This window comes from Budorcas taxicolor, chromosome 5, assembly GCF_023091745.1.
Source record: "Budorcas taxicolor isolate Tak-1 chromosome 5, Takin1.1, whole genome shotgun sequence".
Classification (NCBI taxonomy): Eukaryota; Metazoa; Chordata; class Mammalia; order Artiodactyla; family Bovidae; genus Budorcas; species Budorcas taxicolor.
The window spans coordinates 83,199,120-83,214,490 of NC_068914.1; the positions used below are offsets into that span (position 1 = coordinate 83,199,120).

At 36.3% G+C, this 15,371-nt stretch overlaps 1 protein-coding gene across 2 annotated transcripts in view; it reads left to right on the plus strand.

The window, feature by feature from the left end:
- Window positions 1-14,940, plus strand: part of YAF2 (YY1 associated factor 2) — a 75,912-nt gene extending 60,972 nt beyond the window's left edge. For both annotated transcript variants that reach the window (XM_052640506.1, XM_052640507.1), the window contains 2 exons: window positions 12,540-12,692; window positions 13,481-14,940. In XM_052640506.1, coding sequence (XP_052496466.1) covers window positions 12,540-12,692; window positions 13,481-13,718 — 391 coding nt within the window. In that variant the 3' untranslated portion in view covers window positions 13,719-14,940. The remainder of the gene's footprint in view (window positions 1-12,539; window positions 12,693-13,480) is intronic.
- The last annotated feature ends 431 nt before the right edge of the window (window positions 14,941-15,371 follow it).

Sequence of the window (15,371 nt, forward strand, 5' to 3'; positions counted from 1 at the left end):
GGTAGAGTGATAGGGACAAAAGGCAGATTGATGTGAGCTCATGAGAGAAGAGGGGAAAGTAAGTGCAGACAAATCATTTAATGCTTACTGTGGAAAAGAGAACAAAGAAATGGGGCAAGTGACTAGAAGGGGATGTGGAAGTAGGGATGGGCTTTCTTTTTTTTTTCTTTTTCAGGTAAAAACTATCATGTGTTTGTATGCTGACAGGAATAACTTAGTAGAGAAGGAAATATGGTTGGAGCAGGAGTTGTGTCCTGGGAGAAGGGATCTTGTTGGCATGACCTTAAATTGGAATATGGAGAGGGAAAATTAAACTATCAAATAGCTTCTGTTGTCTTTCTGAAATGAGAATCAAGGTCACTCCATGACAAGGAAAGAGAACACAGTAAGGTTTGTTCAGCACTCTATCCTCAGTACTTAGAACGGTGATTTGAACATGTGAGGTCTTAGTTAATATTTGTTAAGTGAATGACTGTAGGGAAGAGTGACCTTGGATTGGAGGGAGGAGGTAAGGAGTCAAGTCAGGAAATATAGAAGGTGGCTGTTGGCTTAGGCCAGCATGGTGCTTATGGGAATGATGAGGAGAGCTGTGGAAATAATATTGAAAGAAAAGTGAAAGGACTTGATTTTAGTTTGACTCAGGGGATGGAAAAGTGTAAGATGACTTGTCTATAGCTCTGGAGCATGTCTTTAGTCTTTCAAATGAAGTGGACTGTGATGTCCTTTAATAATTTGAGTGATTTTTCAAAGACTTAATTGCTGAACACTAGCATAGTTTTCATAAAGTTGATGTAGTCATGTATCTTGTCTATACTTACCAGAGAGTGTTTCAGTAGCTCCCAAGGAATCAAGTCTCCTGCCACCGCCTCTCAGGGACTTAGGGAAAATGGTGTCCTGGGCCTCTGAGGACATGTTTGATGTTGAAAATTAAATGTATATAAACCTCGGAATAAAAATTCTTCAGAATACTCAGCATAGATTCTTAAAATGATGAAGGATACTGTACATTACATTCTGTAAGCAAATTAAGGCAAGTAAAAAAACAAAGTGCATTGAACCTGAGGTGTCAGTTGGTTTGGTGTGAATACCTTGGATCAGCAGACAGAATTGTTTTCCTCACACCCATACCTCAGGGTCAACTGGGAGATGCAAGGATGAGCACTGAACAGGTGGGGGCTGTGGAGTCTCCACATTAACCTCAGTAGACGTTAGTTTGCTTTCGAGATTGATTCAAGATGATGGCGTAGAAGGACATGTGTTCATCTCCTCCTGGGGGAGCACCAAAATCGCAATTGGCTGTTAAACAGCCATCGACAGGAGGATGCTAGAACCCCCCCTAAAGAAGACACCCCATGTCCAAAGACGAGGAAAAAGCCACAATGAGACAGTAGGAGGAGCACAGACACAATAAAATCAAATCACATACTCGCCAGGTGGGCGACCCACAAAGTGGAGCACAATAATACGAAAGAAGTTCTCTTGCATTTGGGAAGGCTCTGAGCCCTACATCACGCTTCCCAGCCTGGGGATCTGACAAAGGGACTGGGAATCCCCAGGGAATCTGACTTTGAAGGCCAGTGAGATTTTATCACAGGACTCCCACCGGACTAGGGGGAACAGAGATTCTACTCTTAGAGGGCACAGGTAAAATCCTGTGTGCATTGAGTGTCAGGGGAAGGGAGCAGTGACTCTACAGGAGGCTGAACCAGACCTGCCTGCTAGTGTTGGAGGGTCTCCTGTGGAGGCGTGAGTCACTGGTGGCTCCCCATTGGGGTGGGGCACTGGAAGCAGCAATCCTGGAAGGTGCTCCTTGGCATAGGCCCTCTTGGAGATCGAAGTTAACCCTACCACAGAGCGCATAGACCCCAGGGCTGAGACGCCTCAGGCCAAACAACTAACAAGAAAGGAGTGCAACCCCACCTTATCAGCAGATAATTGGATTAAAGTTTTGCTGAGCATGCCCCTGCCTGCCAGACCAAGACCCAGTTTTTCCCACCACTAGTCCCTCCCATCAGGAAACTTACACAAGCCTCTTAGCCTCATCCACCAGAGGGCAAGAAGAACCACAATCCCACAGTGGCTAGAACAAAAACCACGTCACAGAAAGTTAATCAGAATCAAAAAGTAGTGGGTTATGTCTCAGATGAAGGGACAAGATAAAACCCCAGAAAAGCAACTAAATGAAGTGGAGATAGGCAACTGTCCAGAATAAGAATTCAGGATAATGATATGAAGATGATCCAGAATCTTGGGAAAAGAATGGAGAAGATGCAAGAAATGCTTACCAAAGACCTAGAAGAACTAAAGAACAAACAAACAGAGATGAACAATACAGTAGGAATCAGTAACAGAATAACTGGGGCAGAAGAATGGATAAAGTGACCTGGAGGACAGAATATAGGAAAAAGAAAGAAAGTGAAGACAGCCTAAGAGACCTCTGGGACAACGTTAAATCCACCAACATTTGCATTTTAGGGGTCCCAGAAGGAGAAGAGAGAGAGAAAGGATCCAAGAAAATATTTGAAGAGAGAATAGCTGAAAAGTTCCCTAACATGGGAAAGGAAATAATCAGCCAAGTCCAGGAATTCCACACAGAGAGTCCCAGGCAGGATAAACCCAAGGAGGAACACACTGAGACACATCATAATCAAACTGATGAAAACTAAAGACACAGATGAAATATGAAAAACAATAAGGGAAAAATGACAACATACAAGGGTACAAGCCAGAAGGGAAAGGCAAGAGTATTTGAGGTGATGAAAGGGAAGGACTTACAACCAAGACTACTACTCAGCAGGACTCTCACTGACATTTGATGGAGAAATCAAAAGCTTTCCAGACAAGCAAAAGTTACGAGAATTCAGCAGCACCAAATCAGCTCTACAGCAAATGCTAAGGGAACTTCTCTGGCATGAAACAAAAGAGAAGGAAAAGACCTACACAAAATAAACCCAAAACAATTAAGATAATTACCTTAAGTGTAAATGGATTAAATACACCAACCAAAAGACCTAGACTGGCTAGGTGGATGAAATCATGTACCTGTATGCACTTCCACTTAGCACAAACTTCTACTTAACCCCCCAAATTGTATGTAATTACTTTATATTGTTAGGTTAATCATATTTCCATTATGGTTTGAAGTTATAATTATCTTTTATTTTTTTGTCTGGCTATTGAGTGTGAAAACTGATAAACATCTTTTATCACTGTGATTATGTAACTGTTATTTGCTTAATACTGTTGTATCATGATTGGTCAACAAAAATTAGACTTCTTTATCACTAAAACTATCATTTGATAGAAAAACCTATTTAAAATTTAGGTGCATATCAGAATTATCTTGAAATTTTTTGAGAAATACAAATGCCCAAGTATTGCTTTTTTCTCCAAAGCTTCAGATGTGTTTCTAATGAGCACCTATGTTTAAAAACAATTGGACTATATGATGGTCTTTTACTTTTATCTAGTATGTTTCACTTTTTCTATTTCATATTCAGTGCTCCCTTTTCATTTAGTTTGTTTTCCAATTTTTCCATCTCTTTTTTCTTGTTTTTTCTCAATCCTTTATCAAGCATAGTGGAAAAGCTTTAGTATGTATAATATAAAGAGTATGTATAATATATATATTTTAGAAATTTTAGGAATTTTTGCCTAGCTAAATAATTTATGACATTTCGATTCCACTTATTTGACTTAATATGAACAGAATGATAGATTTCTGATTTATATTTACTCAGAACTTTGATATAGTTCCATGGATTTTGGCATCTAGTATTATTGCTGAAAAGTTTAGAAAATTTATTAGTGATATTTGAAAAAGACAATTTGAATGAGGCTTGAAACCTCTAATCCAATTCTGAGAATATAAAGAAATACTATATCATAAAAAAACAGGAAATGTGATACAGTATTGTTAAAGTACAGATTTTGTTCAGATTACAAAAAAATCTTATGCTGGTGTCCATTATTTATTTTCATACCTTATTCAAGATTCCACATTGTATTTAGTTGCATTGAGCATCTCCAGTGCATGCAATGGATTCTGGTAAGTTCTTATTTAATTTTTATTCTAGTACAAATATTTTCTGATTTTCTTTGTTGTATCTTCTTAGATATACCCATCATTTAAATGTGGACATTTAATTTTCAAATTTTAAGTTATCTTAGACATTAAATTTCTCATTTTGATATTGATTGCTCATTTAAATGCTTTCTTCTCTGTCGTCACCCTCTGTTTTTTCAGTCTGCTAACTTGATTGAGGCTTTCAGTGGCTAAATCAAAGATCCTTGGTAAATGTCACATTGCACTTGGAAATATGTTGGTTATTTTCAAATATCTTTTGATACTGATTCTTAACAAAACTCCATGGTGAGAAGAGAACAGAGTCCGTATGATTTCAGTACCTTTGTTGTTGTTCAGTCAGTTAGTTGTGTCTGACTTTGCAGTGCACCAGGCTTCCCTGTTCCTCACCATCTCCTGGAATTTGCCCAAGTTCATTTCCATTACATTGGTGATGCCATCCAGCCATCTCATCCTCTGTCACTCTCTTTTCCTTCTGCCTTCAATCTTTCCTAGCATCATGGTCTTTTCCAATGAGCTGGCTATTCTCATCAGATGGCCAAAGTATTTGAGCTTCAGCTTCAACATCAGTCCTTTCAATGATTATTTTGGGTTGATTTCCTTAAAGATTGACTGTGGTTTGATCTCCTTGCTGTCCAAGGAGCACCACAGTTTCAAGGCATCAGTTCTTTGGCACTCTACCTTCTTTATGGTCCAGGTCTCACAACCATGTGTGACTACTGGAAAGACCATAGCCTTGACTATACAGACCTTTGTTGTCAAAGTGATGTCTTTGCTTTTTTAACAGACTGTTTAGGTTTGTAATAGCTTTCCTGTCAAGAAGCAATCGTCTACTAATTTCATGGCTGCAGTCACCATCCACAGTGATTATAGAGCCCAAGAAGAGGAAATCAGTCACCACTTCTACCTTTTCCCCTTCTATTTGCCTTGAAGTGGTAGGGCTGGATGCCATGATCTTAGTTTTTTTTAATATTGTGTTTTAAGCCGGCCTTTTCACTCTCCTCCTTCACATCAAGAGACTGTTTAGTTCCTCTTTGCTTTCTGCCATTAGAGTGATACCATCCACATATCTGAGGTTGTTAATATTTCTCCCGGCATTCTTGATTCCAGCTTATAACTCATCCAGCCTGGCATTTCTCATGATGCACTCAGTGTATAAGTTTAATAAACAGGGTGACGATAAACAGCCTTGTCGTACTAGTTTGTCAGTTCTCTACAGGATTCTTACTGTTGTTTCTTGACCAGTATACAGGTTTCTCAGCAGACGGGTAAGGTGGTCTGGTATTCCCATCTCTTTAGAGTTTTCCACAGTTTGTTATGATCCACACAGTCAAAGGCTTTAGCGTTGTCAATGAAACAGGTAGATTTTTTCTGGAATTCCCTTGCTTTCTCTGTGATCCAGCAAACATTGGCAATTAGATCTCTGATTTCTTTGCCTTTTCTAAACCCAGCTTGAACATCTGGAGGCTCTCTGTTCACATAATGCTGAAGCCTAGCATGCAGGAGTTGAGCATAGCCTTACTAGCATGGGGGATGAGTGCAATTGTCTGGTGGTTTGAACATTCTTTAGTACTGCTCTTCTTGGAAATCCTGCAAAAGCATTGACCTTTTGCAGTCCTGTGGCCACTACTCGACCATGAAACTTTTGTACTTTGTTTTATGTCCCTGGATGCATTCCAGTGTCTCCTAGTTGATAGCCTATGGGAACTTAAACAGAATTTGTATTCTACTGTTGTGTGAAAATTGTATAAATCTTAATTATGTTAAGTTGATTCATGGTGCTTTTCAGGTCTACTATACCCTTCTACTTTTCTATCTATTCATCCTATTAATTTTTGAAAGTTTAATATTGAAACTCCAACTAAAAATCTTAATTTACTTAAAATTAATTGTAATATATAGTGGAAATATATGTAACTTTGTTCTGTATTTTGTAAGTCTTCTGTGTTATCATACTTATAATTTAAAAAATAAAGATATATAAAAAGACATTAGTTTGCTTTCAGTTTTATATATTGTGATTCTTTGTAAAGATTTTATTTGCATGACTATCTACTGTAGAAACAGTAACAGAAAATATTTACCTCTAGGGTAGGTAGCATTGAGTTTTGCTGAGAAGTTAGCTATCTAACTATTGCTGGTATTAGCAGAGTAGATTATTTCATTGTTTGGAGGTGGGGAAAGCCACATAGAAAGGACTCTTTAATCCTTTGATTTAATAGTCACTATTTATGCAAAGCAGTCATACTTTAAACCTTTCATTCCGTTTTCATGAAAAAGGAAGTAAATGGCTCAGAAGCAAAATGACATCAGAAAATTTTTCAAGAAAGTGAATTCTTAGAAGTTGGCACCTAGTTAAATCAGTGTTTACAAAATTAATTTATAGTTGTATTTATGCATACTTAACAGGTTTTTAACAGTTAGAACTGGACATGGAACAACAGACTAGTTCCAAATAGAAAAAGGAGTATGTCAAGGCTGTATATTGTCACCCTGCTTATATAACTTATATGCAGAGTACATCATGAGAAACGCTGGACTGGAAGAAACACAAGCTGGAATCAAGATTGCCAGAAATATCAATAATCTCAGATATGCAGATGATACCACCCTTATGGCAGAAAGTGAAGAGGAACTCAAAAGCCTCTTGATGAAAGTGAAAGAGGAGAGTGAAAAAGTTGGCTTAAAGCTCAACATTCAGAAAACGAAGATCATGGCATCCGGTCCCATCACTTCATGGGAAATAGATGGGGAAACAGTGGAAACATTGTCAGACTTTATTTTGGGGGGCTCCAAAGTCACTGCAGATGGTGATTGCAGCCATGAAATTAAAAGACGCTTACTCCTTGGAAGAAAAGTTATGACCAACCTAGATACTGTATTCAAAAGCAGAGACATTACTTTGCCAGCTAAGGTCCGTCTAGTCAAAGCCATGGTTTTTCCTGTGGTCATGTATGGATGTGAGAGTTGGACTGTGAAGAAAGCTGAGCGCCGAAGACCTGATACTTTTGAACTGTGGTGTTGGAGAAGACTCTTGAGAGTCCCTTGGACTGCAAGGAGATCCAACCAGTCCATTCTGAAGGAGATCAGCCCTGGAATTTCTTTGGAAGGAATGAGGCTAAAGCTGAAACTCCAGTACTTTGGCCACCTCATGCGAAGAGTTGACTCAATGGAAAGGACTCTGATGCTGGGAGGGATTGGGGGCAGGAGGAGAAGGGGATGACCGAGGATGAGATGGCTGGATGGCATCACTGACTCGATGGATGTGAATCTGAGTAAACTCTGGGAGTTGGTGATGGACAGGGAGGCCTGGCGTGCTGCAGTTCATGGGGTGGCCAAGAGTCGGACATGACTGAGCCACTGAACTGAACTGAACTGGGGCTTGTTTATAAAATCTTCCTTGGTATATTTTTGGACTTTTAGCAGTGTATCCACAAACTCGCAACAAGTTTAGATTTTTGGTTTAGTCTTTTACTCACTTAAATTTATTATATTGCTTCAATTTACAATATATATATTAGTGTTTTGCAACAGCTTGTGTCTTTCTCAGCTATGAATAATGCTGCCTCCTTTAGAAAAGAATCAATAATTGCTTTATATCTTATTTATTGCCTATCCAGCTTGACAAAGCTAATTTGTGATGAGGTTAATCAAGCTTAAAATATTTATTTTGTAATATTCAGCACATAGAATTTTTGTTGCAGGGTGGTTGGGGTGGAGGGCAGACACGTAGTTAGAAACGGTATATATCAAGCCACCATTAACCAGTCTCCTACCCACATGAAAAGTCAAACAGCTCCTGAAAGTACTTTGTTCTGAGGAATAGGAGATATCCATAAATGTTTGTTGAAATGTTCCCTCCTCTTTTTTTAATGGTACAGGAAATCAATTTTTAGGTTACAGGAAAGCAAAAGAGACCTGTCAAACTTTACACAGTCTCTTGACCTATTTATGATGGATACATAGGGACACATGGAGATCCCAAAATTTTGGAAAGCCATATTTTACAAGTTACATCAAATCATGATATATGTGAATAATAGAGTACAGTTGAGATATGTCTGGATAGCACTTATTTTTCTAACTGGGTGACCTTTTTGTCCTCCTGATCACAGAACCTTCAGGGTTATAGGTGTATTTTCAAAAATCATGAATGATAAATTGCTGAACATAAAAAAAGGCATACCTTATACATTCCCTTCCTCTTATATCCTAACTATCTATCTCCCACCTCTAAAATCCCCTGCTCTCCTTTAGATTTTTCTCACTAAGTAGAAAATGTATCACAGTTAAACCTAAGACCCCCAGAGATAGGAGAGCTTTCTTTTGAATAGAGCATGGTGAAGGTGGGTCAGTTTATGATAGGCTGAAGAGATCGTCAGAAGCTGTGTTCCTCCTGCCTTCTTTGAAGGATCTTTAAAACTCATTCAGCCATTAGAGAGCAGCAGAAAGCTTGTTCAGTAGTTAAGCTACATGTATACACATGTTTTGTGCTTCTTTTCATCCATAGTTGTACCAGACCAAATAATCCTACAAAAGAGGAACAAAGATGTAATTTTTGAGTGAAAATCAACCATCTAATTAAAATAAGAATAAAAGAGTAAATTAATAAACATTTAGGAAAATCTAGGATTAAAAGAGAAAGAGATGTAACTACTGAAAAACAAAAATAATATTTTTTGAGGCAGAAGAGAGCAACTGTAGAAAATTTGTTGGTGCTTAAAAACTAACAAAAAGTTAACAGACAGACAGTGCCAAGTACACAAATTACTGGTTGCTTATGCGAACACTGGTCTCACATTTCCACTTGCCCCAGGGACACCTTTTCTTAAATTTGATAAAATCCACAAACCCAACATGACCAGCACCATCATTTCTAGTTTGTTGTGATGGTCTTCTAGCTTGTCTCCCAGTTCCAGTCTTCACCTGACCAGGCCAGCTAGTCTGTCTTTCTGTGTTGTTTTCACCTTGTGGGAGAATATACATTTATTATTTTTATTCTTACCTCAGAATATGACAGAAGAAATCTAGATTCATAACTTGTTTTAAAATATTGATTTATTTAACTCAACCTCATGGTTTTATGGAGAAAATCATTCTCTACTGATTGATATGCTTTCCTTTTCAGATTTATGGGCCATATAAAAAGGGCAAATGGTTCTAGAAAGATTCTGGAGAGAGAAGTTGGTAACTATGAAAAAGATTTGGCAGCAGTTTTATTGTAAGGTTCATGAAGTTGGGAATTAGCTTTCTTTCTTTCTTATGTAAAAGTGGGAGTGATTGAGGAACTGTGTCTCATAAGCAACATGTACCAACTTGGAGACAGATACTGATGGGGAAGGAGTGATTGATAGCGTTGTAAAAATATGAAGTACCTAACTACAGCACAGCAGTTACATTCCTAAAAACTTCGTGATCAGAGAGTGCATGATTGAGACAGTTTCATCTTAAGGGAAATACTGTATTGAGGTCAATAATGAATCCAGAAAAACCTAGAAAAATACTCAGTTTTGCTTAAAAACAGCACTAAAGAAAGAGAATATACATGATTATGTATCTGAAGTTAGTGATAATGGCCTCTAAATAACCAACGTCAATTTACTGATTGAAGGAAACATCAGGATTTCTACTCTAGAATGTGAATTTTTTTAATTTTTCAATTTATTGAAATTCAGTTGAAAATTTTTATAAATTTATTTTGTATTCAATTTTAGGTTTACGGGAGTAACAGTACAAACTGTAATAAAGGAAGTTGTCAAACTTCCATTTGTTATGGCAGGAAGAGATTCAGACACCCATAATACCTTGGGAGACAAATGATGACTACACCTCAGTTGCATTATATAGCTTGGAGTGACTCTCAATTTTAGGTGACTCACTGTTCACCAGGCACTAGTCTAACCAAATCTTTTCACAACCTGCCACACCTTTGAACTTTCTTTCTCTTTGCATACCCTAGAATAATTAAAAGAGAAATTAATTCCTGCTACTCTTGCCTTTCACTGCTTGCTTGCTTCTATGTAGTGAGTGGTTGATCCTGTGAATAAGCGTAGAGACAGTATTCCTTTCCTTTAAAAACATCTTTGTGGGTGAAGGGTGGGAGGGAGGTTCAAGAGGGAGGAAACATATGTATACTTATGGCTGATTGTAAAGTAGTTGTCTTCCAATTAAAATTTTTTAATAAATGCAAAAAACCTTTCCTCATTAAACCTGCTTTTATCATTCATTCATTTTTCAACAAGTATTAGGTATCTAGTATTTTCCAATACTATGCTAGGTACTAGTTATCCAGTGGTATAGAAAACTGATACCGTCTCTTTCTCTGTGGAGTTTATACTCTAGATGAGAAAACAGATGGTAAAATTAAAATTGCAACTGCTTCCTTAAAACTCCCTGTGTTCCTTACTTTTTTTTTCTTCCATAGCATTTATTCACATCTAAGACCTTGTTTTTTTGTTTAATTTCATCCACAGAATACTGGTTACATGAGAACAAGCAAGAGTTTCTGTACGTTTTGCTAAGGGACTATGTTGGTTGAGAAGTGAGAAAGGCATGTTTAAGTAGTCACCATGTCCCCTTGATTCTGCTTATTCATTCTGTCTTTAAATAACCCCATGGCCTCTTCCTTTTAGTTCAAGCCCTTTTTATTTTTGCCTGATCTGTTAAAGTAGCTTTCCCTGCCTCTGTAGTACCTTTCTCTTCCATATTGCTGCCAGTACTTTTTGTAAAATTCAAGTCTGAATTTCTTCAGTGATCTCCCATCTTTAAAGAGTAAATCAGACTCCTTGGCTTTGCATTATCAGGTTCCTTCATATCTTTTTTTCATTTCTCTGCTGCTCCCTGCCCTCCATCTTAAACTCTTTGCTGCAGTAATGTTAATATATTACACTCCTTCACACTTCTTTGCAAAGTGTGGTGGCTGGACCAGAGGCTTCTGCTTAACTGGGAAGCTATTAAAAATGCAGATTTTAGGCTCCATCTGAGACCTACTGAATCAGAACCCTGGGAGCAGAGCTAAGCAAGCTAAACAAGACTTTCTAGTAATCCTGATGTACCTTAAATTTGAGAACGGTGCTTTAGTACTTTTTCTTTTAAAGTTTATTTCCTGAACAAGCTCAGCCAGTAATATTTTCATCTATGTAACTCTTGATATGTATCATTAACCCTGCCTGGTATCTGGGTCAGCCCTACTTTTTAAACTGTATTCTGGACATCTTTCCTGGATATCCTACCTGTACTTCAGACCCCGTTGGTTCTAAACAAAATTCAATATCCATCTATTAAGATGTTTTATATACTGCATTTCCTGTTTCCTCCTTCAAAGGATTCCTTCCTCCTTGCAGCTTTGAAAGCTAGATTGTGCAGTATTTTCTCTTTGGTTTCTATTTTGTCTTGTTTTAGAAGAACAGAGGAAAAAAATTTTTTTAATAGTTGTGCTGACCAAAATAGGGTCAGGATTTTCCAGGCGATAGATTACTGTTGTTTGTAGACCATCTGTTATGATTTATTTTATCTTATTTTTCCCTGTTTTGTTCCTCCCATCTGTTTTCCCCCTCGTTAGTAGTCTTTCTCATTTTAAGAGACTATTAGCTTTGAATCTTGACCTCAGCCACCCACACTGTACTATAAAGTTGGTGGGATCCTTGACCCTGGGCTAATAGAGTGACAACTGGTACCAAAGGCTGTAGTCAGGCAACGTTTCATCTCTCTCGGTACAGTTTTGCAGTAGGTTCTCAATACATTTATTTATTTATTTTTAATAAGTAAGCTAGGCAAGTCTCAAAAGACTGGGAAGATCTCCAAGTTCAAAAAAGCACAGTGAAATTGTGGCTAGATAGGTAAGGAACCTTAAAGACTTTAACAATAAGGAGAAAATGTACTGAATGAATAAATGAAAGATTTTTAAAGAAAAGAATAGCCGCTGTCACAGATGGTGAGATATTTCCTTCTCTGAGAGAGGAGGGATACATTTAGATTTTACTTCAGTGTAAACTTTCAAGTTTAATTTAAAAGTTTCATGTTTGTTTATATGTTTGCTTCCCCATGAGCACAGTTTGATATACATTTTAAGTAATTTTCATGTTGATTTATGTGACAGTTACATTTTAATAGTTTGACTATATATCTTGGGCAATAACTTTGAACCATTATTATAGTTCTATTTTTGTTGACTAGGAAAGACAATAATGTATGTGTGTATATACATGTATATATATCTGTTAAATTGCACATCTGAATTACCTTACATATGAAAAATTAAAGACAATAATGTATGTGTGTATATACATGTATATATATCTGTTAAATTGCACATGTGAATTACCTTACATATGAAAAATTTTTATATGTGAAAATCACAATATATATCTATTCTCATAATTTGAGGTATTCTCATAAAAAATCATGTTCTTAAATTATAGTAAGAAAAAACCCTTTGTTTTTAACATGTACACAGGAAACCTCGACCTGTCTCCCAGTTGGTTGCACAGCAGGTTACTCAGCAGTTTGTACCCCCTACACAGTCAAAGAAAGAGAAAAAAGATAAAGTAGAAAAAGAAAAAAGTGAAAAGGAAACAACTAGCAAAAAGAACAGTCATAAGAAAACCAGGTAAATTTGAAGAGTGTTTTAATGGTACTTTTGAAATAATATAATTAACCATTTAATACTGTCTTTTAACACTGATATATAAAGTAGAATATGAAATATATAGAAATAAAAGATTTCATCTGTTTTACTATGTCATGAAAGTATTTTTTCAAGTTGAAGATATTAGAAATTAAATATGGAGGCCACAAATACAGGCTTAAGTGTGAGGACACTTTCTGTTTTTTGTTTTTGTTTTACTAGATTAAAAGACATTTGTGTTTGAACTATTTCTTTTTCACTCATAAAGCCAGGAGTGATATTCACAATACTGAACAGATATTTGCATGAATTCTAACCAATCAGAAGGGTCGTGAGTCCTGGCAGAACAGACAGTCATGGTGCCCTTATCGTAAGTGCGCATCAGTGGAGTGGCAGCCCTCCATCTGACTCGGCCTTAGCTGCTGTCAGCTTCCTCTGTGATGCAGCTGTGACTGCTGTTGTAAAATCTTTACTGTAGTAAAATTGATAAGCTGTCTGCAAAATTAAGATAAAGCTATAAAAGCACAAGTAGGAGACCATTACTCCCAGTGTTTTGTCATGTTGAGGAAGATTCATGAATGATTGGCTTGATTAATGTTAATGATTTCAAGCATTTATTTATATTTTTGCATTTAGTTACACATGAATATAGAGCTTTAAAGATAGATGTGCTTATCTTGTCATTTTTACTTAATTTAATATGCATTGCATGCTCAGAGACTTGGTACAGAGAAAAGCTAGTTAAAAATTTTATCATCTTTTGTGTTTAGGCCAAGATTGAAAAATGTGGATCGGAGTAGTGCTCAACATTTGGAAGTTACCGTGGGAGATCTGACAGTCATTATTACAGACTTTAAGGAGAAAACGAAGTCACCGCCTGCATCTAGTGCTGCCTCTGCAGATCAACACAGTCAGAGTGGCTCCAGCTCTGATAACACAGAGAGGGGAATGTCCAGGTCATCTTCACCCAGAGGAGAAGCCTCATCACTGAATGGAGAATCTCATTAAAGTCTATTTTCTCCAGTTTCCGTCACTTCTGTCATACCATGCAAATACACAGATTATGCCAAGAAGTACCACATTTTCATGACATACATATTCATGCACAATCCATGATTTGCGTTTTAATTAAAATAGAAATTTGTTAGAATTCGTTAGATTTTAATTGCAATCTGTGCCTACCAAACATTTCCAGACTTAATGTTTTGGTCTCCACAGTTAAAGCTGCCATGAAAATGTGGTTGAGTTATTCATTATGCAGTGTTATTGGTAAGTCTATTTTCACTTTTAGTTTAGTGAATTCTAACACATAATTCTTGAATTCTCTACTATTGGCATGTAATGAATTTAAATTTTTATAACATAGTGCAAGCTGCCTAAATATGTATTATTTGAGAATTGTGAAACAAATAGTTATATGTATACAAGTCAAAGATCAACGTAATCAACTATTGCTGCAACAGAATTTTCTTAATGGTTATCCTTTTAAATACACCTGCTGGTACTTGGTGTGGTTAAATAGGAAGATTGTTATTAAATAAAGAATTTGTATGAACCATTGCCAATGTTTTTGACACATTTTACTAAATTATTGTTTCTGAATTATGTTTTAGGTTTTATCTGTTTTGGGGGGGTTTGCTTATCTTTCAAAACATTCATTGTAATGTTTACTAGCAGACTAGTAAACAATAAAACATTGATTACGTAGCTTTATAATTCAGGTTTAGTGCTATTGTCATTGAACACTGGTATTTTCTGTATTGTATAGAACATTGAAATTCAAGTAATTATAAGCATTTGATGAAAACAGAATAGAAAAACTAATTTTAAGAGCTGCAGTTTTGGAAAAGCTTTAACTTAGTAATAGTTTTATCACTGTTTCCTTGCCCCAGTTGTCCAGGGTCATAGGAGTATGAATCTAATTAATACACAAATGGGAACTGTTGCACAGAACCAGGAAATAACTAATATTTAATCAGCTTAATTGGCCTCTATTAAATATAACAATTCTTATAAAAATTATAGTGCCCTATTTTCAGAGACACTTGCCAGTTTGTGCATTTATCAATATCCTAAAATTAAAAAAATATTTACAGCCCCACTTACTATTATGTAAATTTACCAATAAAATATTTTTATGACTACAGATTTTGCATTTTTGTTTGCAACTAATAAAAGTGTTTTATGTTGTCTTTAAAGATCCAACTTAGAAACCACACAGTACTTCTTAAATTCTAGGGTCTCCTGCTTTCTCTTAGCCATTTGTTTAATACATATTTACCTGTAGGAGACTTTTGAACTATAAATGAACTTTAAATCATAATGTGGATACAAAATATCACATAAAAACATCATGATAGCATTTGAAGAAAGGAAACTGTAGACTCTGACAGGTGTGATATTTGGTGGTTTCATGTGGTAATGTAACTTTTTGTTTAATTGCAGTACTTTTTACAAGGCACTATGGTACTGTCTTTTTGTAAGATGCAAGTTGTGAAATACAGTTAATTGCATACAGTAAAAGTCTGTGATTAAAACATTTATATACCTCATTCTTTAGTGTTGTTAAGTGGAAGAATTTTGTTTTTAAGATACTTCCAGTGGAACCCCAAATAACTGGTATGTTCTTTTAAAACATGAAATTTTAAAATTTTATTATTT